Genomic DNA, 27,002 nt, shown 5'->3' on the forward strand with positions numbered 1-27,002 from the left:
TACCGAGCTACCCATAAAACAGGGCAGATAAGATGTGCAGTTTGCGGAGTGGAGGAGAAACATGGGGACTCTCAGAACATCATTATCCTTCACAAGACCACTGCAAGATGTGGAGTGAGTGAGTGTATGTGGGATGCTTCTTCCTGACCTTTTAGTGCAGCAGCCAGTAACCACATCATGCTGGCAGAGGCTTCTTACCAGCTCTGAACGTTTTCAGGTATTTACAAATGCTGCAAACCAGTGAATGAAGGGTGGGATGAGAGTAAACATCCCTCCTGAAAGGAAGGGTTTTTTTGGAAAGCATGAGATCACTGGCAGTTGTAGAAGGCAGGTGCCCATCTCCTAACCTCAGTAAGAAGGCACTTGATACAGGAGAATATAAAAAAGGATGTTCACTGAACTGAATATAATGCAATTCAGCCATAGGTTAAAGAAAGGTCATTTTCTTGCCTTGTTGGCTGGAAAGAGACAGCAGAGCCCTAACATATAATTGTGTTCTGTCACAGTAAAAGGAGCCTCTTGGTGCTTTGGGAAAGGGAAGTGACATTTTACTTGCTCATGAAACAGAGCTTCACATTAAGCGTCTATTACAGTCCTCCTACTTTCCCCAATGTAAATAAAATTAACAGGAGCTGAATTGTTATCTGCACATCGTCCCCAAGGAAAAATGATTCACCAAGACAACAGCAGATCCTAATATTAAGGCAGGAATAATGGTTCTGATTTTTTTTTTAAAGGCTGCTAGTGTGTGTACATTATATATATGTACACAAACATACATCTGTGTGTTTGTGTGTATGTGTGTATGCATAGATACAGAATCACAGAATTTCTAGGTTGGAAGAGACCTCAAGATCATCGAGTCCAACCTCTAACCTAACACAAACAGTCCCCACTAAACCATATCCCTAAGCTCTACATCTAAACGTCTTTTAAAGACCTCCAGGGATGGTGACTCCACCACTTCCCTGGGCAGCCTGTTCCAGTGTCTACCAACCCTTTCAGTAAAGAAATTCTTCCTAACATCTAACCTAAAACTCCCCTGGCGCAACTTAAGCCCATTCCCCCTCATCCTGTCACCAGGCACGTGGGAGAACAGGCCAACCCCCACCTCGCTACAGCCTCCTTTAAGGTATCTGTAGAGAGCGATAAGGTTGCCCCTGAGCCTCCTTTTCTCCAGGCTGAACAAGCCCAGCTCCCTCAGCCGCTCCTCGTAGGACTTGTTCTCCAGGCCCCTCACCAGCTTCGTCGCCCTTCTCTGGACCCACTCAAGCACCTCGATGTCCTTCTTGTAGCGAGGGGCCCAAAACTGAACACAGTACTCGAGGTGCAGCCTCACCAGAGCCGAGTACAGGGGGACGATCACCTCCCTAGCCCTGCTGGTCACGCTGTTTCTGATACAAGCCAGGATGCCATTGGCCTTCTTGGCCACCTGAGCACACTGCTGGCTCATATTCAGCCGACTGTCCACCATCACTCCCAGGTCCTTCTCTGCCTGGCAGCTCTCCAACCACTCATCTCCCAGCCTGTAGCTCTGCTTGGGGTTATTGCAGGACCCGGCACTTGGCCTTGTTGAACTTCATGCAGTTGACCTCAGCCCATCGGTGCAGCCTATCCAGATCCTCCTGCAGAGCTTTCCTACCCTCGAGCAGATCGACACATGCGCATAGCTTGGTGTCATCTGCAAACTTACTGAGGGTGCACTCGATTCCCTTGTCCAGATCATTGATGAAGATATTAAAGAGGACCGGCCCCAGCACCGAGCCCTGGGGGATGCCACTAGTGACTGGCCTCCAACTGGACTTGACTCCATTTACCACGACTCTTTGGGCCCAGCTATCCAGCCAGTTTCTAACCCAATGAAGCGTGCGCCAGTCCAAGTCAAGAGCAGCCAGTTTCTTGAGGAGAATGTTGTGGGAGACGGTGTCAAATGCCTTGCTGAAGTCAAGGTAGACCACATCCACAGCCTTTCCCTCATCCACCCAGTGCGTCACTTTGTCATAGAAGGAGATCAGGTTCGTCAAGCAGGATCTGCCTTCCATAAACCCATGCTGACTGGGCCTGATCGCCTGCTTGCCCTGCAAGTGCCGCGTGATGACTCTCAAGAGGATCTGCTCCATGAGCTTCCCTGGTACTGAGGTCAAACTGACAGGCCTGTAGTTCCCCGGGTCTGCCCTCCGGCCCTACGTGTAAAGGCAACAGATAAAAGCCACATACACCTGTTTCTTCCTTCTTTTTCCTTTTTCTTTGTATGATTCTTCATCTGAAGAAAGCAAACTGAGCTAAATGGAGTAGTTATGCGGGGGCTAAGGAGAATATGTTCCTGCAAGTGCTGTGGCAGGGTAATCACCGGAGATACTTGTGTATCAGGTATGCAATACATGGCCTTAAGTAGCTCAGAGTTTTGAGATCTTATTCCAACAAGTGGAGAGTGGCACAGATTCATTCCTCCTAGCTGGTGGACCTAGGTGGTTGTGGTCATCCTGCTCTCCTGGGGTTGTCCCTGGGGACACAGAGGCTATTGACTGTGTTTTTGGAGGTTCATCAAAATTAATTGTTGCAGAATACCAGTTTCCAAACAATTTGTTGCCCTCAGTCCCTCCTCTAGTGTTCTTGAAAAGCCTGTTGTTGATAGTGATGCCTAAATTCAGAGAAAAAGCAATATCCGTATCAGCAGCACCTACACTGAAAAAAAGACATGGCAAACAGGAACTGGCCAGTAACTCCTCACTGAAAAACTTTTTACCCTGTCTAGAAGTGTTTAGAGGCCCCACTGAGAAGATGCTTTACGTAGTGATGGTTTAGTAAATACAACAGCCACCCGATTTGAAGAAGTATTTCTGAGTGGAAATGACTAGTTTCTAGTGAGGCTGAGGATTATTTTTTTTTTCTTAACTTGCTCGTGCTTTAATGCAGTTGCAGTGTATTTTACACAGATAGTTGAACAAATTCATGTTCAACATTGAACTTCTGTCTGAATTAGCATTGTATCTTTATCTACCTAGAATGTTTTCCCTAGTGTGTTATTGGAAATAAATGGCCAAGATGTTCATAAAGCCATAAGAAAAAATGGCTGCATCCCCATGTCTGTCTTCTGTCTTCCATCACAGAGGTAAAGTTGAACACAAAAAGAAAAAAAATTAGTTTAGCTAAATTCATTCTACCAACAGGAAAGAAAAAAAAATAAAAAATGATTTCAGAAAGTGATTTTAAAAGCAGGTGAGAAGATTTCAATTGCAATTTGTGAGGTTAGTTGTTTAAAAATGAAATAATTGTATACCTGTTAATGATTTTTTCCTGAAGAGATGCTACATTTTATGGAAAACAATGCTTACCAAGATGCAGGTAAGGGGCTATTTGTAGTGAGATAACTAAAGATTTCCATAATGTTAAAAGGCAGAATATGTAGAAATGTGAATAATGTTCAATCAACAGAAGAAATTATTTCCTGTTCTTAAGTCCAATTAAAAGAATGCCGTGACATAAAGGGATTGAATTCCACAAGAACAAGGAGGCATAACTATGGTTTTAGTCTGTGACATTTCCTTGTGGAGGTGAACCTTTAGACACAAAGATGGGGAACGTTCCTACTCTCCAGGGCCAGCAGAACATTTTACTGCACTTTGTGAAGTGCTGAAGAAAATGCTATAATCAATTTGCAAAAAGCATAAGGTTATGGATGGAGAACTTATCTTAAATTTGTCTCTGCCAAGAAGACTCCAATACTTACAAGTGGTAAAAATGGATAGAAGCATAATGTATTTCCAGTTTGCACTACAGAAGATTCTCGGTACTTGCAGGAGAAATTTCTAGCAAACATCTATTACAAAAGATTCTCTATTGAAATGAGAACAAAGGTTCCACTCAAAAGATCTCAGAGGATTCAAATGTACCTTTTCATAGGTGACATGCTGATACAAGCCAGTTCTCGAGGGGTTGCGTCAAGGCATAAATCAGCAGTAATTTCAGCCCTGCAAGATCATAGCATTATCATGAACAGGAAGAAAATCGATCTGACACCAGCTCAAATAATAGCACTTCTGGAAGTCACACTATATAGTACAAGTCCATTGGGAGGGTCTGCTTGTCAGAACAGTGGCACTTGAAGACACTGAATACTTTGGCAGACATCAAAGCAAGAAGAAAAGGAGTAGTAAGATGAGTTCACAGGCATGACGGTGTCAGGCATGCAAATGGCAACCAGAGTGGTGATACTTCAAATGAAGGTGGTGCGGATGTTGGTTGTGTGGTCAGGCATTAGTCAGGTTTTCTTTTTTTAAAAAAATAAAATAATAATAATAAAATACACACACACACACACACACACACACACACACACACACTTCAAATGCCTGAATAGCTTTTTAAGCTGTAACTTAGATGATGTCAGAACTGCACAATTATTCATGGTATTTCTTCCTAGAGTTAGAAAAGCAAAAGTTAAGAAAACCAAGTATTTAGGAAAAAAGTGGAAAGTTAATTTTTTTGTGTGTATTGAATAGTGGTAGCTTCATAAGTAGTTCTTCTTACACAGCTGCTGTGATAACTTGTTTGAATATTTGTCTACTTGTTAGACACTAAAGTGTGGATCACATGCCTAATTTGAGTACTCTGACATTTTAGGCTATACTGGAAACAAACCTGACACTAAATCAGTGCTGCTTCTAGAAATCCTTGAAGTCCTAATGCAGCGAAAATAAATGAAGAAGCAGTTCCTTACCCAGAACACTGTCAATGAGAAGAGCAAGCCACAACAAAGCTGAGGAGTAAGCAAGACTACAGAGATCCTGATAATATTTAAGATACCGTGACCCACTGGCAAAATTGAGTTGTGACCCTTCAGCATTTTGTTTCAGAGATTTTTGTTTGGTAGTTTTTTTCAGTTCTTTAAGTGGGAAAGAAAATTGCTGAGCCCCCCTGGGATGTTCCGTGATGTCTTGTAGGATCTTTCTTAGACAGGAGAAAGAAACATAAGAACAGTGCCAGCAAGAAATAACCTCAACCAGTAAAATTCCCTTTTTGTGCTTTTGTTCACTGTGATGTCAACTGATCAAAGCTTTTGTTTCATCAAGTACGATGATGCTTAAACATGGCCTTGTGCTTTGATACGTCCATAAGTACTCTGGTGAATATGTCTGTTCAATGAAGGCTTCTTCCCTTATTCTAACTGAAAAAAGGAAAAATGGGAATGGAGACAAAATTCTCAGCTCGATATTTCAAACGCCATTGCCAAGGCAACTAGTATCAGTGACAAACAATCTAATACTTTAATTGTTTTCTTAGATGGTCCGTGGTATTGATGCATTGTAAATTATTCTCATGTGCTGACCTTATTACACTACAAAATTTAAATTGGTATCTCAAGAAATTAATAATATCTGAATAGAACATGTTATTTTCAATTTTTGTAATTTCACAGATACTAAATTGGGTTTTAAAAATTACATTGTTGCTAATTAGGGCTTACTGGGTCTTCTTAATTAAGCACACAGTTGGAAAAGAGACACAGCAATAATTATCTCAATTTGATGGCCATACAATTTTCATTATCATCAAATAGCCAAAAAACAATTCCGTTTTTTCTTGTCACATGTAAACGAATAAAATATTTCCTCTATGTCTGTGTATTTTAAAACAGCATGCCTCACAAAAGACAATGCATGTTTACTAAGTTAAGATGCCATTTCTCCTACTGGCATACACATAAGTACATGTACACTGCAGTTTATTGTGTTGTGTTGTTGGAGAAATGATACCACTTGCATAGTATGTGCGTGTGTATATAATGTATATAGCATATATTTATACACACTAAAAAATACATTTTTTTTAACCTCTAGTTCAGAAGAAATCCAAGTGAAACTATATTTTCATAAAACTCAGTTATTAAAAGGAGTCTCCTAATTTCATATTTTAAAAATGCAACATTTTGCCCTTGACTGCAAAACAGTAACTGTAGCACTGGAGAGCAACCAGAGCTTCCACTGAAGAGAATTTGATTGCTTCATCTGGATACATTCAGTACAAACAAGTGTCTGGTGTATATTGGAAACATCCTGTGTGATGTCGGTAAGCTTAGCTGTCCCAAGCATACTTGAATGTGAAAGGCAATGACCCTTTCTTCAATTCTAGTCTCATTTTAAAACATCTTTTACTAAGAAAATACAACCTTGACCATACATATGTTTTTACTCCCTGGAGTGAAAAATGACTTTTGCAGAATCCATATAGAAATAATGATGCCATAAACTCAACCTACACTCTCATACAGGGTAAACTTTACCTCTTTCCCTATATCATCCCTGCTTTGCAGTTAGGAAGTAGTTAGAAAGTTGCAAAGGCAACTTTCACAAAGGTGATGTTCCTGTGTGTTCTGTACTGTATCAGGAGACGTCAGGTTAGTGTTACTTAAACACAGGCTTTCTTCACATTCTGCAGCATTCCCAGATGAAGCTTCGGATGCAGAAATACTTTACAACACATCTCATGGTGATTTCATTATTTGAGATTAAAAGTTCTCACCAGGAGTTATCCTGCAATAAGACCAGGAATTGTATTACCTAAAGCACAGTTTTCCAGAAAGACTTAGAGTTTAGAGGATATTCTGAACCTGGCCAGGATGTATTGCCCTGAGTCATGGATGTGCTTCATCCCTCGGCAGCAGAGCCTGATCTTTTGTGCTTGAACCCCCATTGACCTAAGCTCTCTAACTGACCTGACCAGCTCTCTCGGCTGGTTTCCAAAAGCAAGCATGAGGGAGTTGTGTCATTTTGCAGTTAGTGGTGATTCTCCAAGTAAAGTGAAGGGTGCATCTTGGCCAAGAGTTGGGTATTGCACTTCAGTAGCTGCCATAACGTATGCATCTCAGTTCACTGTCAGGCTTTCTGTATGTCACATTCTGCCACAACCTGACTTACCTTCTTTATGATTTTATTCTCTAGTGTTTTCTCTGTGAAATTTTTGATAAAATGAACGACTCTCTGAACCACCTTGTTAACAAGAATTAAATGAGACTTTGACTAATTTTAAATGAAGACCATTAGATGTGAAAATGAACCTTATCGGCTTGTGTCATAAAATTGTACGAAGAATTGTAATCCATCCATACATTAAAACCACATGCCCTCTAGGGAGCATTTTTAACGTGTGGTATTTCCCTGAAAGCTGCATTTTGAACTTCCATGTCTGATGTAGTCCACTTTAAGGCAGGAATATTTCATTGTCTCAATATTTCCAATTCTTATACACAGAAATACTGGCCACATCATACTCAGTGGTTCGTATGTCATTCAAAGGTATTACATTGCCTTTGAATATCTTTTGATGTGCTTCTATTTTACAGTCCACTAAGAACATTTGCCTAAATTTTGTTTGCTTCTTGTTTTGTTTTGTTTTTTTAAATTCCTCTGAGTCTTTCATCAGTTGTTTGTGGGTTGCTTCAATTGCTTTTTCTTGGTTAGTGTATGACTTTTTTTTCCTCCAGTGAAAAGTAGTACCTGCTTCCATTCTGCAAACCTAAATAGTCTTTCTAGATGTCTTCCTATTGCTGCCTAATTTCATACACCATCTAGATACTGATTTGTTCCTACTCCATGGCTGCTCAGCCGTTTTGACTGATACCCTTCTCTATGTGTATAACTGTTCTGTAAAATGTAGAACTTCAAGGATGAAAAGACTTCCATTGTTTATAATACCCAAACAAATATTTGAGGGATATAGTATTGATGGTCTGCACAAGGTCACAAGATTGTTCTGCTTTGTTGTTTTGCTGTTTGTTTGTTTGTTTGTTTGTTTTTCTTCTTGGTATTGCATTTCTCAAAGATTTATATCAGGAGTGTTTGCTTTTGTTTTGCCTTTTGTATTTTATAGTTTTATATATCAGAATAGACTTGCAGAATAACAGTACTGTTGTTTTTGCCTTAAGCTATCCAGTGATGCAATTTCTGCTTAGTTGTTCATTTTCAGAAATCAGTGGTCTGAAGATGTAATAAGCAAATGATAACTTTCATCTAACAGTATATGTTAAATGGAAAGAAATGTGTGAGGGAATTGAAAAAATGTGCAGGTGGGGTTGATAAAACAGCCCTCTGAGAGTGCAAAATGGAATTACATGAGGCTGTCTTCTGAATTTAGGTTGCAAACAATTACACTTTCCTGGTTATATTTCAGCATCATAACTGCAATTACATTTTAATTCTGTGTATTTTGGAGTATGTGAGTATTGGACCTAATGCTCAGTTGAGGCCAAAACAGGTTACAGTGCTTCATGTTCTTGTTCCTGACCTCTAAATAAGTCTGATTTACTGGTAGCCAGCTGGATATACCACTGACAATATTGACGGGGTTGATCGTGGGTAGTCAGTATGGAGATCTTATGAAATGGGCACCTGATCAGAGCATCCTGATGGGAATTTATACAAAGCCCTGTTGAAGTGATGTGGTTTCTGTGGCATTGCTGTGCTTGAGTGCAGAGCTTCTGTGCAGTATAGCTGCATACTCTGAGTTTTCTCATAAAATACCTATTGATCAGTATGTGCAAACATCCTCGGCATAGGCTGTCTGGTAATCCACAGCTGTCCTGATTTTGTTGTGTTTCTAAGCAAGTAGGATCTGGAATTAGATGGTCCATAAGGTCCCTTCCAGCCCAAACCATTCTGTGATTCTGTGATCCTGATCTATGGGGAACGTGAAAATGGGCGAGTGATGTAAGAGGGTTTGCAAGTGGAATGTGAAAATAATTTCTGAACAGATGTACAACATGCATTTAAAACAACATACGCATAAAACATACATTAAAACCATAAATCCATATACACATCTGTATTAGTTCAATGACTTAATGTGGTGTTCTCCCATCTAATAGAGCTTTTTGATGGTTTTGGAAACAGTGTTTCACTGGGAATTAAAGTTAGTTGTGTATTCCATAAATCTAACTGTAAACTGTGTGATCTGTTTTAAAGTATGCTTGAGTATTATCTGCATTTTAACACCTAAATAAATGCATTATTTCTATATTTTATGTATTAAGTGTAACATGGTAACGTATCTTTATAAAAACTATATTTTGTTAAATATTCTGTTAAGCATTTCAATGAAAGAACACTAATGAAAAGATCAAAAAAGATCTTAATGCTCTCCTCCTCTGTGAGGAGAGCATTAAGACATTCATACAAAGGTCACTTAGAGGAACTGTAAGCTTTGATGAGACTTTATTATTTTGCTGACAAGGTCAATTTGATATTGATCAGCTGGGTGTTTTGTTTAGTTACTTGAAGGCCAGTTATTTGAAGAAACCCTTGTAAACATCCAGGCAATATTCTTTAAATTCCTGGTTTACTCCAGCATTTTGGGTTGTTTATTGAGTTGTCTTTCTCCAAAAAAATATGGAATAAGGTCAAGTATTTGATTGCCAGTGTTTAAATTCAACTTACCATAACTCACCATCATTCATTAAATGTAAAGGAATCTCTTGCTGCAGAAAAGCTTGAAGATGTGGTCAGTATTTTGTTGTGTGTTCCTGGTTTGTAAAAGCATTTTGTGTTGAAAAATTTTATGAAGTATTTTTCCAGCTCTTGCAAATGATTTATCACCTCCTTGCACATCAGGCCAGGTAGCTGTGGCTTTATGGCACATTAATGCCTTAAGGAAAACTAAAAGAAGCATAAGCACAGTCATCATGCGGAAGGAGGCCAGAGCTTCCCATGACACCTGAGGCTCTGGGCTGTTGGTGCCAGTAGCACTGGCATGGGGTGGGAAGGGGAGAGTTGGCTGGACAGGCTGCAATTGGTCTTCCTTCTGACTTTTTTTTCTATTGTTGTTATTTTACACCAGTGTGCTCTAAAACTGCCCTGATGAGCTCAGTTTGTCAGGTTTGCTGTGCTTTCTGAAGAGGGACACACTGCATGTATCTGAGGTGCCGCGCTTGCTGCTCCATGGCAAAATTTCTCTTGTCTCCTGCATCTTCTTGGTAGAGGCCCTTATAATTCCTCCTCATTTTTCCCTGATTTCTCCAGCATCATTTCCATGTGTTGTGTCAGACAGGATGTGTGGGGAGGCTTTTCCCTGTCAGTAACCATCTCTACAGAGCCATCAGGTAATCTTTTAAGCCCACCTTGTGCCTGTAAGTCATGACACCTTTCCACTCATAAAGTATTAAAGCAACTCATAAAGTAAGTACTTCTTTGGGAAATGTTGGCAAATAACAGCAAATTATTTAGGCACATAGCTTTTGAAAAGCAAATAGCACTTAGTAGGAACTTGTCTACAAAAGCATCTTAACACCAACTTGATACAGTGCAATCAATCCTGAGCACAAAACCTTGAGCTTGCTGTTGAAACCCCAGCACGTTTGCCCACCAGCTTGTCTCTAGCAGACAGGCAGCTTGCTCAGCTTGGCTCTTTAGTTCTCCTTTTCTCTCTTGAGGAGCTTTAATTGACTTGGGTGCTTTGAAACCGACTTTGTTGTGTAAGAGATCTGAACTTTATATATACATGTAAATTTGTACAATATATACATGCTAAAGCTCTTCATTCAGATGCTGTGTTGCATTTATTTCTGGAGAGCTTTTCCATCTCAGGTTAAACAAAAGGATAACCTCCCCGAGAGTCTGTTTCAAGCAAAGCCATGCCTCTTTCTGCACATGGTGGATGTAAGAGCAGGGCAGGGCAGGCTCACCACGCTGCCCCCACTGCAGAGCTCTCCCCTCCTGCCATGCCACCGGGATCAGCAGGCCTGGCTTTTGCTATGTCAGAAGCCTTATTTGTTCCCTCCTTGCTCCATGCACTGTGTTTTTGCCACTCCTGCTCGGGATGCCAATCTTTTCACAAGCACTGGGAGCCACACAAGCAGGAGATGAACTTTTGCTGTGCTAGAACACAGTAACAGCTGCCATCAGTGATTTTTCAAGACTTCTGTCAATTTCAGAAGTTAAATTCATCTCTGTAGTCCTCTAACAAAATGTGCTTTCTGTAATGTTTTTGTTTCTCTTTTGTCTCTTTTCTCTTTTTCTGTGGTCACTTTTTGGAGTTTCAGGTAGCACACTCGCAGCTGGGGACATGCGGAGTTGCAGGTCCCTGGTGCACCTGGGGGCAGTTGGGCTGGTACCAGATCAGGCATTAAATTACTTCTCTCTGCTGCTGATCTTACAGTCATTACAAAGCTGCCAGCAATTGCTTTTTTATTAAGCAAAATCTCCAAATTTCTATGGCTTTGGTCCTTCAGCATTGATATTAACAGCCGCCTTTCTTGTTATGTTTAGATTTCTAGGTTAATAGCATCAGTTAATATATAAAGAAAAAACAAACAAACAAACAAACAAAAAAAAAACAAGCTTGCTTTACCAGAGCTAACTGCCTGTGAACTGTACTTCTGCTGTAGAAGGTGTTCCATGCACCCCTGTCACCGTGCACCCCTGTCATCTCATCGCAGAGCTGGCATTAAAATGCGCGATGGGAACAGCTTCATGAAAGCAAGGTTGCAGAGCAAGTGCACAGGTTGCATGTGCATCTGCAGGCCACTTGTTTGTAATGATATTGGATTTGAACATCATTTCAATGATATTCCCAACTGCAAGCTGCATCTTGGAAGGTTTCACTGAGGATCAGTGTGGCCCCCACATCAGTAAGAGTTTCAGTGGGATGTGGAGGAAAAAGAGGGTTGTGCTTCAAGGTGGAAGCTTCTTCTTGAAATGGCCACACAATCTGAAAGGGCAATGACCTCCTTCTGAACTAGTGTGCTCTCACAGAGTAACAGGGGGCATATTACTTGTTTTTACTAAGTCTTGATGGTTTTCTAAGCTGTGAAGCCTATTATTCTTCACTAAATGTCATTTTATTTACAGGAGAGTACTTCAAAACAATTAACTTCCTGGTTTCTATACTTCATATTTTAAAAGACATTAAGATGTTATTTTCACTTAAGATGAATGTCCACCTCTTTAGAGAAGTAGTAACTGTTCCATCCTAGCTTTAATACCAAATAGGTGGTTTTGTAACATACTCTATGCAATAACTTTGCACAGTCATTGCTTGGTGTAGTGCGATAGTACTTAAGATTTGGGGATTTTGTTTGTTTGTTTCTCAAGTTATTGTTATTTTAATATCATTTTTAAAGAGTAAGACAGTAAAATTAGACATATTCAGATTCTTTCCTTGGTTGTGGTGATATAAATACAATTTAATTGGTTCATATCTACTAAAAATAAAATTGGGCCTTTGAGAGCTAAACATTTATATGTGATATCTGAAACTGATTATTGTTTGTATTTTTTCCCCAGGACTATTTCCTTAAGGATTTCCAGTTGCTTGTTTTCATGACTTTGAGCCTATTTAATCAGAGATGGAGCAGATGGACTGCAAACCCTACCAGCCACTGTCAAAAGTTAAACATGAAGTGGATTTAACTTACACAAGTTCTTCAGATGAAAGTGAAGATGGCAGAAAGCAAAGACAATCTTATGACTCAAGAGAAACTCTGAATGAATATAGCCAAGAGCTAAGACTTAATTATAACAGTCAGAACAGAAAAAGAAAAACTATTGACCAATCCACGCAAGGTAAATCATTTATTTTACCTACTAATTACAATAATAGCTTTTGATTACTCGCTATGAAACATATAATGATGTCAGCAGGCAAGCAGCCATTTTGTTTTCAAAAGCATGTGGTGATGACATACTTCTTACTGTGTTTTTTTTAACCATACTGCAATGTTAGAAGTATAGGAGTTTTTTTCAGGTACAAGAGCTTTTGTAGCAGTATGGACCAAGTGGCATTCAGCAGACCATCACGTGATAGCTACAGATAATTTTTTCTTTAGGAGTGGCTACTTTTCTCACTAGCATTGCCTAGTTAATTATTTACTACCTTTGCATGTGTTATGTGGATTTGGGTACAAAATCAAAGTTGATTTTGTAGGTTATTTCTGCATTATGTCTGCAATGAATTCAAATACAACAATCCTCTTAACAAAATCTGTAATCTTATAAGTAACCTGAAATATATAAAGTTTTATGAGTAAAACTAAAAATTATTGTGTATTGTAAGAAAAAAGCAGGTGGTTGAGTTCTTTTTGGTTGGTTGGTTTTAGCCTTTTGAAAGGTATGGACAGAACTCCAGAATAAACATTTGAGAGCTTCTGATGTTGCAGCCAAGGATAGGAAAAGCTCCCATTTAGATAAAGATATAGGCTGAAAACAGATTAAAGTGGAAGGAAATGGGAAGAATTTACTGCAGCACTCCCTGACTGCTTCTCATGGTAATCCGTATGCTTCATTTAACACACTTTGTACAGAAAAGTGGCTTATCCGTTGCCTTTAGCTCCATCACAAATTCAGGAAGGGTGGTGGTGCAAGAAGAGTATTTTTAAGAATTGGTGTACTCGTTGGAAGCATAGAGTCTGTCCCCTTAAAGATAAAAGATCTCTGAGCAACCCCTGCCTGCTCTTCAAGGAAGTGGTTAAATTGATCCATTTTAGTGTGGCCACTATTTCTCAGCTAATAATTTCTGTACTTACTTTAAAAAAAAAAAAAAAGTCTTCCACTCCTGAGGCAGCCAAGTCTCTCCCAAATTTTCTGAGTATTAAAATAATTATTTTTTTTTTTTTGACAAACAAATCACAAATATGCTTTTGAAGATGGAAAAAAAAGTTTCCTCTGTGATGTGTAAATTAATGCAAAAAATGAGAATTGTTGTGCTACATTTCTCTTACAGCCTTTCTGGTTTTATGGCAGATATTCTGAATCAAGCTACATTTGTAGTGCTGATGTTGTCTGAAGGTACCTGTAATTCATGGAAGAAATGATAGCTAGCTGCTAGAGATAGCCTCCATACATGTATATATGGTCCCTCCAGAGAGCTACAAAACTGCAGTATTGGGAAACAAAAAGTCACGAATACAAATCTCAACAAAGTAGTCTGTAGAAAACTTCACCACCATGTTTGGCTTATGACAAATGATCTTGCATTTGTCAGGAGAGTTTGGTTAACTAAGATGCGTCTGTGCTGCTGTGCTGGAGATGATGCAAATGTTCTTGTAGACCTACTTAAAGTAACTACCTTGCTCCTGACAACTCAAGCACTGAAAGCATTGCCTCTGCATTGTCAGGCCTCTGAAGAGCTCCTTGAGGACAGAGCTTTACTGATGCTGGGACCTGTGCTAGCTATAGCTCCACCAACTCAGACAAGTATGTAAGGGTTGTGATCGCTCTGCTCAGGCATAGGAAACCAGTCTGTGTGGCCTATGCTGAATTTATTCTTCCAGAACAGTGCCTCTGAAAGCAATCATGTTAATAATTTTGGAGAAATGGACAAATTAGTGTGCATTTCTGCAAGAAATTGTCAGGTGTGAACTTACCTCATTTATTCAGGACTGGTGTGTTAGGAACAAGATGGATGCTTTAGCATACCAAGTATTTTACACTCAACGTTCTAAAATGATTTTATTGGAAACACATGGGCCAAGATTTTTCCAGGCAAATTAATTTTTAGGAGATATCACACGAATTTGCAGGTCTTCTATTTTACAAACGTTTGTATTTTCCTTCTTAGAAGCAACACAGTCTTGTACTGGCTCAAACAAGAGTATGAGGATTGATGCTTACTTTTGCAGCAAAACTGTTGAGCCTATGCAGTAGTTTGCCAGTATATAGGGCAGTGCTTAAATACTTGCTTACCTTGAGGCATCTTCTTACCTTAATTAAGTCTAGGTCTGTATGTTTTAAAGTAATATTTATTGAGCACAAAAGATCTTTTTTAAAACATACACGTGTATATTGGTTTGTGAGGTTGCAGTCAAACGTTGCTGTGCCAGAAGTCATGGTATTGTCCTCTGACAAATTCAGTTTGTTGCAACTGAGGTAGTAACTGCACTGCTAGATGTATCTGTTCAGCTTCTCATGAATTCATCTCTGTATCTCTATGTTGATTTAAATCATATAGATTTGTCCTGCCACAAATTGAGCCCAAACGCTTGGCCTGGCAACCATCATTGCTTTGAAATGTAAAATGTGTTGAGTTCAAAATTCATGCAAGAGCAAAGAAAGTTGTAAAGCTGAGTGTAAAATTTCAGGCTGCAGCCAGAATTTGATTGATTGCAGTTCTAATGTGCTGTTTCCAAAAGGACAGCAAGAGTTCCTGGTGATTCTTGGTATTTGCTCAGTCAGTATTGAGAGGTTTAAAAAAAAAAAAAAAAAAAAAAAAAAAAAAGCAGGTTCTGTTTTGAACTATGCAGCTGGCACAAATCCGTTAAACTGTATGTGGAATTAGTTTTATATGCATTCTTTTCTAAAATTCCTCCTCAGCACCATTAACAAACTTTTTCTCATGGTTGGTACATCCTTGGAATGTAAAAAACAACAACAACAGAAAACCCATGGTCCCTCAAAAAGGATTGTTCTGATTGTTCTGCAAGGAGAAAGCTGTAGCGTGAAATTGCTTCAGACCATCGTATTCTGAAGAAAGACTTAAGGCTGAGAAAATTCTAAATGTTAAAAATTCTTTTTTTTTTTTTTAAGTTAAAGGGGCATCCCCAGTTTATCTGAAGGTATTCTTCTGTAGCTGCAAGCTGCAGTTGAAATAGTACCCAGTATTTGATGGATTGCAAAATTAGGGTAAAATCCATGAACTTCATGCATGAAAGGTGTGAGAATAGTTGAGAAAACAGGCACATAGTAACAGTCATGAATAAAGTGATAATGGTGATGAGTGAGACAGCAGTCAAACATGAATTCTAATGATGGAATGTGAGAAGAACACTTCAGAGTAAAAAATTAATAGAGAGAAGCTTGTACCAGGAACAAATATAGGTGTACATGTTTGTGCTGATTTTGTTTTTGTGAAAAGAATCCTTAATTTAAATGTTTATGGAAACTGGAAGAATTTGTATCTGCATTAATGTCCATAAGGATGTTTGTATTCTGCTACCTAACCACAGTAGCTTATATAGAATAGACTGGGCACTTCTGAATGTAGTAAATAGCTTCAAAATTAAATGTGATTTGTAGCTCAAAATATTGATACAGCTCAGCAATTTCTTGAAGGTTTTTGTTTGTTTTGTTACATTTACGAGCAGTTTGACTACTTCATTGTTACTGTCAATATTCAGGATTTATTTTTATGAAAACTTTGGATTGTAATCTGAGGTTATGTTGATTTATGATGTGTGGTATTTGTGTTTGCATATATAGACAATCTGTATAAACCAGAACTCTGCATAATGTGAACTCAAAGGAAATGTTTACAGAGGTCTCAGATATATCCTGCAGTATTGACTAACATTGCTAGTATTTTTGAAAACATATTTTCATGTCAAAGCTTTGTTTGAGAAGCTATGTGATCTTGGAAATTATAAGTTTCTTGGTTTTAAACATTGCAAACAATACCCAAATACAAAATACTTAACTTTTGCACTATTCTTATATTCCTTGCAATTCCTGAAGTTTTAGATCAAATCTTAACTCCTCAAAGATTTCTTAGTCATTTTTCACAAATATAATAGATAGCAATATGAAAGAAAAACTCAGCAGCCAATATGGAATCTATCACAAGCTTCATCTAGAACTTAATCTAATCTATTAATCATTTAAGCAATGATTCCTATACAGTATTCCTGAGGTCTAATATTGATGTCCATCCTGAAGCATGCAATACAAGATCAGTTGCATCTCTGGGGTTATTTGTGTCAGAACCTTGTAGTTAGCTGACAATTTAGACCTAACAACAGACACCACAGACTGTTCCAAGATGAATCAAGATTTGCTGGCCTAAGAACTCGGTATGAACAGGTACAAAATTCTCCTGACAGTGTCATTCTCTCCTGAAGATTCAGTGCTAATTGTATAATGAGAGCACTTTAAAATACATTTTTTTAATCACTGGAATGTTCAAACTCCTGTTTATCAGAATATATGTATCTACAGTATCTCATCCTGGCAAGATGATGTTATGAAGTGATTTCCTGGCAGACCCAGTATCATATAGCTTGTGGATATTGGCAAACACAGCAAATTAACTCTAGGAAGAATTGGTAACACAGTGTTTTGTACTTGAAAGAGTACAGGGGTAGAATTGGCAAAAAAACACCAGAAATGTTCTTGGTAGAAAACTCATTGATGGACCTGGCTGCGAGGAAGAAAATTCTCACAAATGTACCAAACACATTTTCACATTGATCTTATTTGTGACACATTTACATCATTAAAACTCTGTTTTCTTCTACAGCTTTCTGTGTTTCCACCAAAGTAAATATGAAAAGAGTTGTATTCCACAAATATTGGCCCTACAAAGGCTTTATTGCTTTTAGGATAATTATAGATTTGTAGAAAACACTGGCTTAGAGGAATGAATCCCTGATAGGATAAGCATCTGGGATTGAGTCATTGGCATGATCAAGTTTATTGATCGTTAACAAAATGAGCATACGGCAGTAAATTTCTGGTTAGACAAACGTGTATTTCCTGGCAAGATACATTGAACTGCATTATGGGCAAGGCAAACTGGATTTATTCCTAGGAAGAGAATCCAACAGCAAACATCTTACGGTAAATCTGTCTGGAAAAAGTCAGCATTGCTAGTATTCTGGGAAAGGACATTTTACAGGGCTTCACAAAAAGTGTACGTTTTATGCTTTTAGTTCAAGAGCTGAGGAAAACTCATCTTTGTAGGACAAGAGCTGAAGATTGGTACATGTGTTGGAGAAGTTATATGAAATTGTCGTAAGGAGCAAGAGGTAAATAGATCAAGCTGATGTTCAAAATCTTCCTTGAACAAATCCTATGGGCTTCACGAAGAGGTGTAGGTTACAAATGTCTCTTCAGCATGAACCCAATTCTGTTTCATCCCTGATTTATTTTTTTTTAGCTCACTGCTGTTGCCATAAGATTCTCATTCTTGCACTCCATAGCCTTGCAGCTCAAATGTGGATATGTAGGTAACAGACATGTCCTGGTGCTGAATAGCAATTTCTTTCCTTAGGAAGGAGAAACTATATGTGGAGTGCAGGAAGCAGTGGGTTGCTTTGTTACGCTCCACAGTTCTGCAAATTTAAGCTTACCAGGAAGGCAGATTTAAACACATGCTACTTTTAACTTCATGTGACCAGTCAAAACACTTTTATTTATCATCAGAGACATAAATATAAGGCATGCTAACAAGGACAGGTAGAAATTGTCCTGTCAGGAAAATGTCATGGTGTTTTTTGTTCATCTGCAAAGAAGCAAAAGCTTTTTGCATAATACCCATATTATTTTCTGATTTAAGAATTATGGAAGTCCACTTGGGCCTGCAGATCTGTTTTGTGTTTCTACCAGAGCCATGGAGAGTAGAATTTGGGCTGTATATAGCACTTGTTCTTTGTTTCAATTACTTTATTATTAAATGATCTATAAGGGTAAAGATGCCAATTTTTATCAGCTTTTTCCCTTCTATGAAACACTAGAATAATAGTTAAGCATAGCATAAGTTCATGGTCTCAGGAGCCCTCTGGGACGAGATGGATGCCAGCAGAATGGCTGTGAGGTTCGGCATTTCTAGTAGACATTTGGAGCAGTTGATTACTTGACACTCATATTTACAGCCTGTGCAATTTGGCATGACAGGAACTTGGAAAGCTGAGTCTTATCCGCATGAATATGGACTTGGTGCTTTGAAACTTCCATGAAGGCAGTGTAAGAAGGGAAAATGTTGTGTCAGGGGCATCCCCAAACTCTGGTTAGTATTAAGAAGGCAGCACATTGTTGGTGCTGAACTGGTGTTGGACAGAGCAGGGTAGAAGAGTTCAATAAAGCTCCTACGTGCTAGTTGCATGTTTTGGAGCCCTTGACAGTATTATTCAGTGAATAAAGACTATCAAAATACAGAGCATCATAATGGTTACTGACATGTAGACAGGACACGGTAAAGTGCATTTTTAATGTTTGCACCTGGATGGGAGAACAGTAGTTTTGAAAAGAAGAAGCAAAAATGTAAAATGGAAAGGAAAAATCTCCCTTAGAAGAACCACTGCTACGCAGTCTTGTAGAAGTGAGGTAGTTTTGAACACCTTGGGTAGTTGTTTGATTCTGCTCCCAATAATTTCTGTATGATGAGATTTGAGGGTTATTGAAGGGTGAAATTTATAATTTTTATTTTTATTTTATTTAAAGTGCATAATTTGTTTAGAGCTGCATATTGACATGTTGTGGGAGGTGATTGTATTGTCATGGAATGAAGCATTCCCAAGGTTTGGAAGGAGAAGGTAGGAAAAGGTTAACTGCAAAGAAAACCAATTATTTTTGTGAGCAATCTCCTGGAAACTCCACCATTTAAGAAAATAAAGCAGATTTTCTTTGGTAATACATTATTATTAGATAGGTCTTGTATCAAAAATGTCTAGGTACTTTGCATCATCAGGTTTATTCTCTCTTGTTTGTAAATGCCAGACATATAACTTTTAGCCTTTTAATGTTGTCTACAATGTTATTTCACTAATTTAGGAAGTCTCCAGGGAAGTTAATGGAAGCAGCTTTTGTACCTGTGCACTTCAGAGCAGCAACCTGAAGCACAGCACAGGAGCGGTGTCTGCGTGATGATGCACACGCAGCCTGTACCATGTGCTCTCCTTGTGAAAGGGACTCAGCTGTCAGCAGAGCGTGGTTTAGAGGTCCTGGAGGTTTCTGGGCTGTACGCTAATGGACAGAAGTGATAGCTAATAAGCTCCATCTCGTGCTGCTGTGTTACACCATCTGGTCTGAGTGTTTATGAGCTTCACATTCCCCCAAAAAAGGCTACCTGTGAGCCAGAGTAAAAGTATCCACACTCCTAAAGCTTTAGCCTGTTGTCTCCTCCTGTATTCCCTCCCAAAAATACAGATTCCTGTTGTGCTGCATTGTGCTTTCTTTGGCTCGTTGTGGTCTAATGATGATGATGTTACTGTCTCCCAGAGAAAAACAGCGTGATGAGTGCTTCCCTGTGGCTGCCTGGACTTCAGCCTTCTCTTCTGCGCAGGGAGTATCTGCAGATTCTAAGGAAAGAAAAAGAAGCACTTAGTTTCAGGCCTCCTCAGGACAGTCTTTCTTGATTTGCCAATTGGAAATTTCTCTCTTTGGAATAATTGGGGTGAGGAAACTGCATTTTGAGGCTCATTTAAAACCTTATGGAGGGAATACTTTTCCTTCCCCTCATCAAATCAAAGTCCACAAGCAAAACTGAATGTACAAAGAGAGTTTTCCCCCAAGACTCGAGTGGGTGCTCCCTTACAGGATCTCAAATGTGTTACAAAACCTTGTAACCTGCTGGCACCATTCCTGTAGTGCTGCTTCCAACCTTACAGTGTGTACCATCATCTTAGTGAAAAAATGCCTTGTAGTATCAAAAGTAGCTTCATTCTCATCAGTAATTCTTTTGATTTTAAAAGTGAATATCAGACAAAGAGGAAAAATGAGAGAAAACTGCTGAGAAAGGAAATAAATGAGAGAAGGATCACAGCGCGTTTCCAATCCCCCGCTAACAAATCTCATCTAAGGAATAAAAAAACATTCTCTAGACATTACACAAGCTTAACAATCCATTTGTCGGTGTACAGATAAAAAAGGCAATCCTAATTCCCATTCTCTTCTCTGAATCACTGATTTTCCACGGTGTAAAATGCCAGGAATCATAGAAATAAAAATCATAAGGGGAGAGTAACCGTAAGAGAAACCAAGATATAGCAATCCTTACAGTAACCTGTACCTAATACTACTGGAATACCTACAGTAGAGGCTTAAGCTTTTGAGTTAATGTATTGCATACTCTGGCTTGGAGTTCTGCTTCTCTGAGCCTGAAATGATACCTGCAAAATGCTCTTGCTATATTAATACTGCCTCTTCCTGTAACATTTAAAAGTGTCCATGATCTGTTGTAAGGTAAAAAAAAAAAAAAAAAAAAAAAAAGATATGAACAAACATAAGGAATTTAGGGCTAAGCAAGTATTACAGAACATGGGAGCAAGCGAACAGCTCTGCATTTGTCCTGCAAGCCATTTTATTGTAGGTACTCTTGCAGTGTCTTTTACATCACTCTTGAAACAAAGAAGAACCATTTTATTTTCCAGGAGGAAAAAAAAAAAAAAAAAAGTCTAGTTTGCTTATGTTCATTTATAGAGCAGATACTGAAACAAAATAACATTTCTTCCTAGGGTTTCTCAATTATGTATCTGTCAGAAGATTTTGTGAAATAAAGAATTGTCAAGAAGTAGCTCAGCATGTTGATAACATTGCTGGGAATGTGGTTAAGCAGCAGGATGGGTGTATTGTAACTCATTTAGAACTTGAATTAGTTTTTCTTTTGAGAATTAGACTCAAATACTTTTGAACTTTGTTCTAAAGGCATTATATGTGAAATAAATTGTGGATGTGATTTAAAATCTAAGGTTCTTCTTTCAAAGCTTCAGTTTTATTGGAAGCTGCTCAAAAATCAGTTTCCTGCTGACTGCCACTCATTAGGAATGTTCCGCAAGTGGATGAAGCGTCTTTAGCTCAGATGGAAAAAACAGCATGAAAGGAATAAGGTAATGTTGAACACCACAGATTGATTCTTTCACCACCCCAAGCATCAGTTACACAATAAAACAGTGAGTACTGACAATTCCAGCTGCAGCCTGTCTGAGAGCAGAAAAGCAGCATCAGATTATGCTGCCCATGGTCCCTGGAAGTGGGGCAAATCTGTCTCTAAAACCAAAGTGCCAAAAACATCCTTCCTGCATGCCTGGCAGTGGAGAAGACTCTGTACCTCCCTTCTGCAAGCACTTTCCACTTTCTTAACACAGATGTGTGATACAAACTCTGCAGAGCTTTCCTTGCAAAGCAGATAAATGGGAGTGCTATATTTCATGATCAAACAGTCTTTAAAGTACTTTACTTAGTAAAGTGCCTTTCCTGGAATTTTTAGAATGCTTCCTAACATTAGGAGTAAAATAATAGAAATCAAATAATAAAGAACAATCAATCACCTTTGAAATCCTACAGATGTTCAAGGTCATTACACTTTCCTGTAGATGCCATCCCTGTGCATCATGAAGTATGTATGCATGGTATGCCCCCATGAACATGATGCTGCCTCTTGGACAAGTAGCCAGGCAATAGTGGTGCCTTGCTAGAATCTTTGCACTTGAAAAAAATATGTAGCCTTTTCATTTAGAAGGCTACCACAAAATGAAAAATTAATGTAGTCTTCTTAAACACTGAGAAAAAAATGCTGTAGATCATGAAATAGTCTGCAAAACTTCTGTTGACAAGGTTGGGTTTAGCTGAACTCGCTGAGATGAATCTATTCTTATTTTCATCTGATCTTTAAATTTATTTTAATTCTCCCACTGAATGGAGAATTCTTTATTCTCTGGATTTGCTACACTCTTTCTCACTTGATGAGACACAATTTACGATTACTTTTATTATACAGATGAAGATGCAATGGTCTAAAAGTGACCAAAATAAGAGAATAATATGGCCCAGTGTGCTTAAACTACATGATTTATGGGAGAGTTTTATTTAAGCTTTCTAGCTTTTCTCCATTATTGATGGTTTTGGATTTCATTGCTTACAGTTCTTATGGACAGCAACATAAGCAGCAGAATAATTGCCAGAAATGCTTAAGGCTCCCTCACTTCCAAATATTTTTAAATGATGAAAGCAGTTGGTGTTTAGAAGTGTGTGAAAACATGATTTCCTGTTCATTTTAAATTACAGAAAAAAAATAAATTCATGTGAGATTTTCTACATAGCCTAATTTAATAAAATATAGCCAAGTAGATTTTGTTATGTATAAAAGTTCTAGAAATTGAAATTCATATCACATAGTGAATAATCATTCACTGTTATATTCATTTCTTAATTCATTTGATTTATTAGTAGTTTCTTGTTTTCTTTTTCTGATTCCAAAAAATAGAAGTTCACTTGCACTTACACTGATTGACTTTAGAATTCTGTACCTCTTGCATTTGATCAAGGGGCTTGCGCAATTGTTTCAATATTGTTTGAAAGAGGTAAACAATACAGGTAAGCATTCATAACTAGAAATATAATTAACAATAAAAGTTCAGGAAAAAGTTTTATTTCTTCAGACATATTTCTATGGTCTGTGAAAGATGCATTCAGTTTTTTAAGGGATGAGAATTCTTGAAACCTGATCAAAAAGAATCTTCAAATATTTTTTAAAACATTTACATTTGATTAGATTTGAACATATTTTTTCCTTCCTTTCAAACACTTGCATAAAATTAATGATATTTACTAGCTTGACCTCTTTATTTCACCATCCATTGGTGTGAAGAAAAACAAAAAATATTTTAAGAAAAATAAAAAAAATTATATTTTTCTTCACACATTAAAAATAAAAATAAAAAAGCATAAGTTCTTATGCTGCTATATTCAAAACAATAGAACTTTTTAAAAAATAAAAATAAAAGTAGATCAGGACACTGGTAATCTGATCTTCTGGAATGTAATTTTGGTACAGACATTTAACCCACCTAGTAAAGAAATTAAAGAAGTTCATGGTTATGTCATTATTTCTAGTAGGAGTCAAAGGATCATATATTGACGTACATACATTGAATTCTTCTGTTTGGGTGGTGGATACATGATTTAATTTTAAATTTTGTCAATAATATCCTATTATTAATAGGATTATTAATCTCACTTCTGTGAGAGTTTTCAAATACTTTACTACAAATGTGTGTGCAAATACAGAAGGGTATGTGTTTAGTAGTAGCATAGTACAATGCAATTTCTTTTAAAAAAGAATAGTGGATTTTTGGCACACAAACCTTTTTTCCTAGCTTTTTTGAATCTGATGACTTTTTTTTATGCTCACAAATAAAAATAAACTCTCTTCCTTCAGCCCCACCGTGGTGGCCATTGTTCCTCTGAGTCAGTTGCCAGGTGTTTGCCTCAGCTAGACAGAGGGTTGTGCCACTAGTAAAGACATCAGCAGACAGGCTGTACATTTGAAATGGCTGCCTCTGAAAATTTTTATTACTCTAAACAAGATGGTCCGTGACAAGAGATGTTGGAGTTGGGGAGAAAAGGAGAGGGTGACATTGGACACCTCCATGCTATTTACTTCTTCCAGAAGCAACAGAAGCAACATATTTATTGCAGTAGGGCTGAGCATGCCTTCAGAGATATAAAAGCTTATTTAGCTAATTTTCTGCTTTGTATTTTATGCTTTGTTGGTAAGACTAACATAGGGGATGGGTCTGCTTACTGCAGGCTGTTTCTACAGCTCATGAATTCCTGGCACCCATCTGTATATCCTCCAGCTGCACTAGAGCTCAATGCAAAGCAAGCCATGTCTGCTTTGGCCAACTTCTCCATAGCATTGTTCCCGCTCTATAGTGAAGTATTACTTAGCCTTGGATTCACCCGTGTGATGAATATTCATTTGACAGATAATTATCGTCATCCCCAAACAGCTCCACTCGAACCAAACTTCTCACACCACCAGTCATTTCTGGCACTGTTCTGGCAGCATGAAGCTTATGGTTCCTCATGCTTTATTAATGCTCGGGTATCAGATGGGGTCAGATGACCATGACGAGGATTAAAAAACACTGCCTTTATACACTTGTGGATGTTTCAGGAAAAAGAAAAAGAGGCATCTGCCACTCATGTTTACACATGCTACCTTAAACTGCACACCAGACTGGGAGGAAAGAATGCAATGGGCAGAAACAAGGTGATGCTTTGCTGGAACTTGGTTCTCCGATTTAGAATGTGTATTGCAATCGAGTGTTCAGACATAATATTCCAATATTTTCAAGTTTTTCTCAATGATTATAGGTACTAAAAGAAAAGTCAGTCTTTAAATTGGCTATAGGAATGGATTGGTCTGGACTTTCAGTTGGTATAATTTTGGTCTTTCTTTTGTGTAATTATTACATTAAACTTTAAAAGTAGTTGCAGCAGCAGTGGCAAGAGATCAGTCAGAATCTGAAATGGTCAGACTTCAGTAATGTGTGCTTTGCAAGTGATGTATTTACTGACTTCGTGTCTTTGGCAATATGCAAGATAATTTTATGGTGTTTGTATCATTTTGAAAAAAAAAAATCTTCAAACTTGCTTAACAAGTCTGCCTGCTGTAATTTTAGCAAACTAGCCTAAGCAAGAAGGCAGGTCTGTAAAACAGAAAAACACTGATTTGTGAAGTTTTCTGGCCAGTATCTTAAATTTTTCTGTACCAGTACATCATCAGGTTGCTTTTCACTTGATGTTCTAATTTCTGTCATGGAGTCCACCCATTTGTTCCTTGCAGTTTGTGCATTGCCCATTTTCAAATGAAATAAACCAGAGAGATGAGGGAATATTTCATTGATGCGTGATGTACATACTCTTCTGAATGTACTTGTTGTTGAAAAGATGGTTCAGAGGAGTATCTTTTGTTAGCACGGAGAAAAAGGTTCTTTGTACTGTGCTTGCTTTCTTCATTACAGCACTGCAACTCCCTGTTCATCACTGGTGGTATTGAGTCTTCCTCCTGTTCAAAGCCACCAAGCCCAAGCCTTTTCTTCCTTCTTCTCCACTCCACTGTAAGTTCTGCCATTAAAGGGCATCTCATCCTAACTCATTGATCAGTTCTTCGTGTATTGACTGAAATAAGTCAGACTGCTTTGCAAGACCAGTACTGTCAGAGAGGATCTTGCTATGTTTTTAGAGAGAAGTGATTTAAGCTTCTACAAACAAATGTGTGGTGTTTTTTTCCTCATAGCCACTTCTTGATATACTGCTTGCAGCCTGCGCTAGTCGTCCTGCTTGGCTGTGCTGGTTGTTTCCTATTTGTGCTGTCACTGCCATATCTCATATCAGGCACAGTACAAGGTGGTGCAGCTTGGGAAATCATGAAGCAGCTGACAGGGAAATGAGACTGTACTGAATGGTAGATAACACCAAGAAAGGCAAAACCCAAATGGGACTTGTGCCCTATAGAGGGATGCTGTTACTCATGAAGACTGAACTCAGGAGGTTTGCATGAAACAAATTTATTAGGAAAAAGCAAAGGAAAAGGGCTTTAAGGTCTATTTAAACATAAAACTGTTAGATAACAGAAAGCTTTGTACAAAAGGATGTTTAAGCATTTCCTTTCTTGTTACAAGGCTAGGTAGTAGTTTGTGTTTTTTCCGATGCATTTATTTCTGTAAAACAGCTAAGGCTGAAGGGAAATAGGGACTAAATTCTGTAGGCTTTCACTTTAAGCCTCTCTATTCTGCAGATTTTGTCATAAAAGGAATGCTTGTTGTATGTCTGAGGTCAAAACTGTAATATTTATAATTACACATTTTTACTCTTCTTTTTGTTTGTTTTCCCCTCCTTTATATAGTAGGTATACACATGAGCTGTGCATTTCACAATATGAAACAGCAGCTGCTGCAATCCTTCCAGAGCAGCAAAAAGCAGAACTAAAGCAAAGCACGCTTCTAAAGAATGAAGCCAAACGAATCAAGACTCTGATCCTGCAGTGTTCTTCTGCGATCCCCTGTGTGGTTCAGAATCCCTCAGGTGCAGGATAGGGCCCTTTTCAAGTCAGAACACCTGTCTCTATGGGGCACATTAAAGCTAATGAAGTTTATCTAAAATGACTGCACATTTCCTTTTTTTTTTTTTTTTTTTACTTCCCTGTATACCTGTATATGGAAATGTCTTTGTGGTTCAATACACAATTGCTCTCATTTGTGCTTGAATCCGGTATTCCCTGGAGTCTCTATTTTGAGTGCTTTCTCCCTTCTGTGTCCCTTTTCTGATCATGGCTTAATTACATTTTAAATGCCTTCTGTGTTACTGTCTCCACCACCTCAATTAGTTCACCTCCAACTGTGTGAATTTTTTAATAAGGAGACACAAAGCGTTTCCAGCAGTACTGAACTTGAGCTTTGCTTATCTGCCTGTGGCAAGCCTACCTTCAGGGCATGGAAGACTTTCCAGGGCTGCTGTAGGCTAATCTGGTAGTGAGCTATCTCACTCTTGGTTTCGTTCACTTTCCCTGGGCTGACAGAG

At 38.3% G+C, this 27,002-nt stretch overlaps 1 protein-coding gene across 5 annotated transcripts in view; it reads left to right on the forward strand.

Moving 5' to 3' along the window:
• TENM1 (teneurin transmembrane protein 1) overlaps positions 1–27,002 on the forward strand; it is a 918,746-nt gene that overhangs the window by 659,989 nt on the left and 231,755 nt on the right. For all 5 annotated transcript variants that reach the window (XM_068696724.1, XM_068696723.1, XM_068696726.1 and 2 more), the window contains one exon: positions 12,276–12,554. In XM_068696724.1, the coding sequence (XP_068552825.1) occupies positions 12,338–12,554 (217 nt within the window). In that variant the 5' untranslated portion in view covers positions 12,276–12,337. The remainder of the gene's footprint in view (positions 1–12,275; positions 12,555–27,002) is intronic.

This window comes from Anas acuta, chromosome 13, assembly GCF_963932015.1.
Source record: "Anas acuta chromosome 13, bAnaAcu1.1, whole genome shotgun sequence".
NCBI classification, from domain to species: Eukaryota; Metazoa; Chordata; class Aves; order Anseriformes; family Anatidae; genus Anas; species Anas acuta.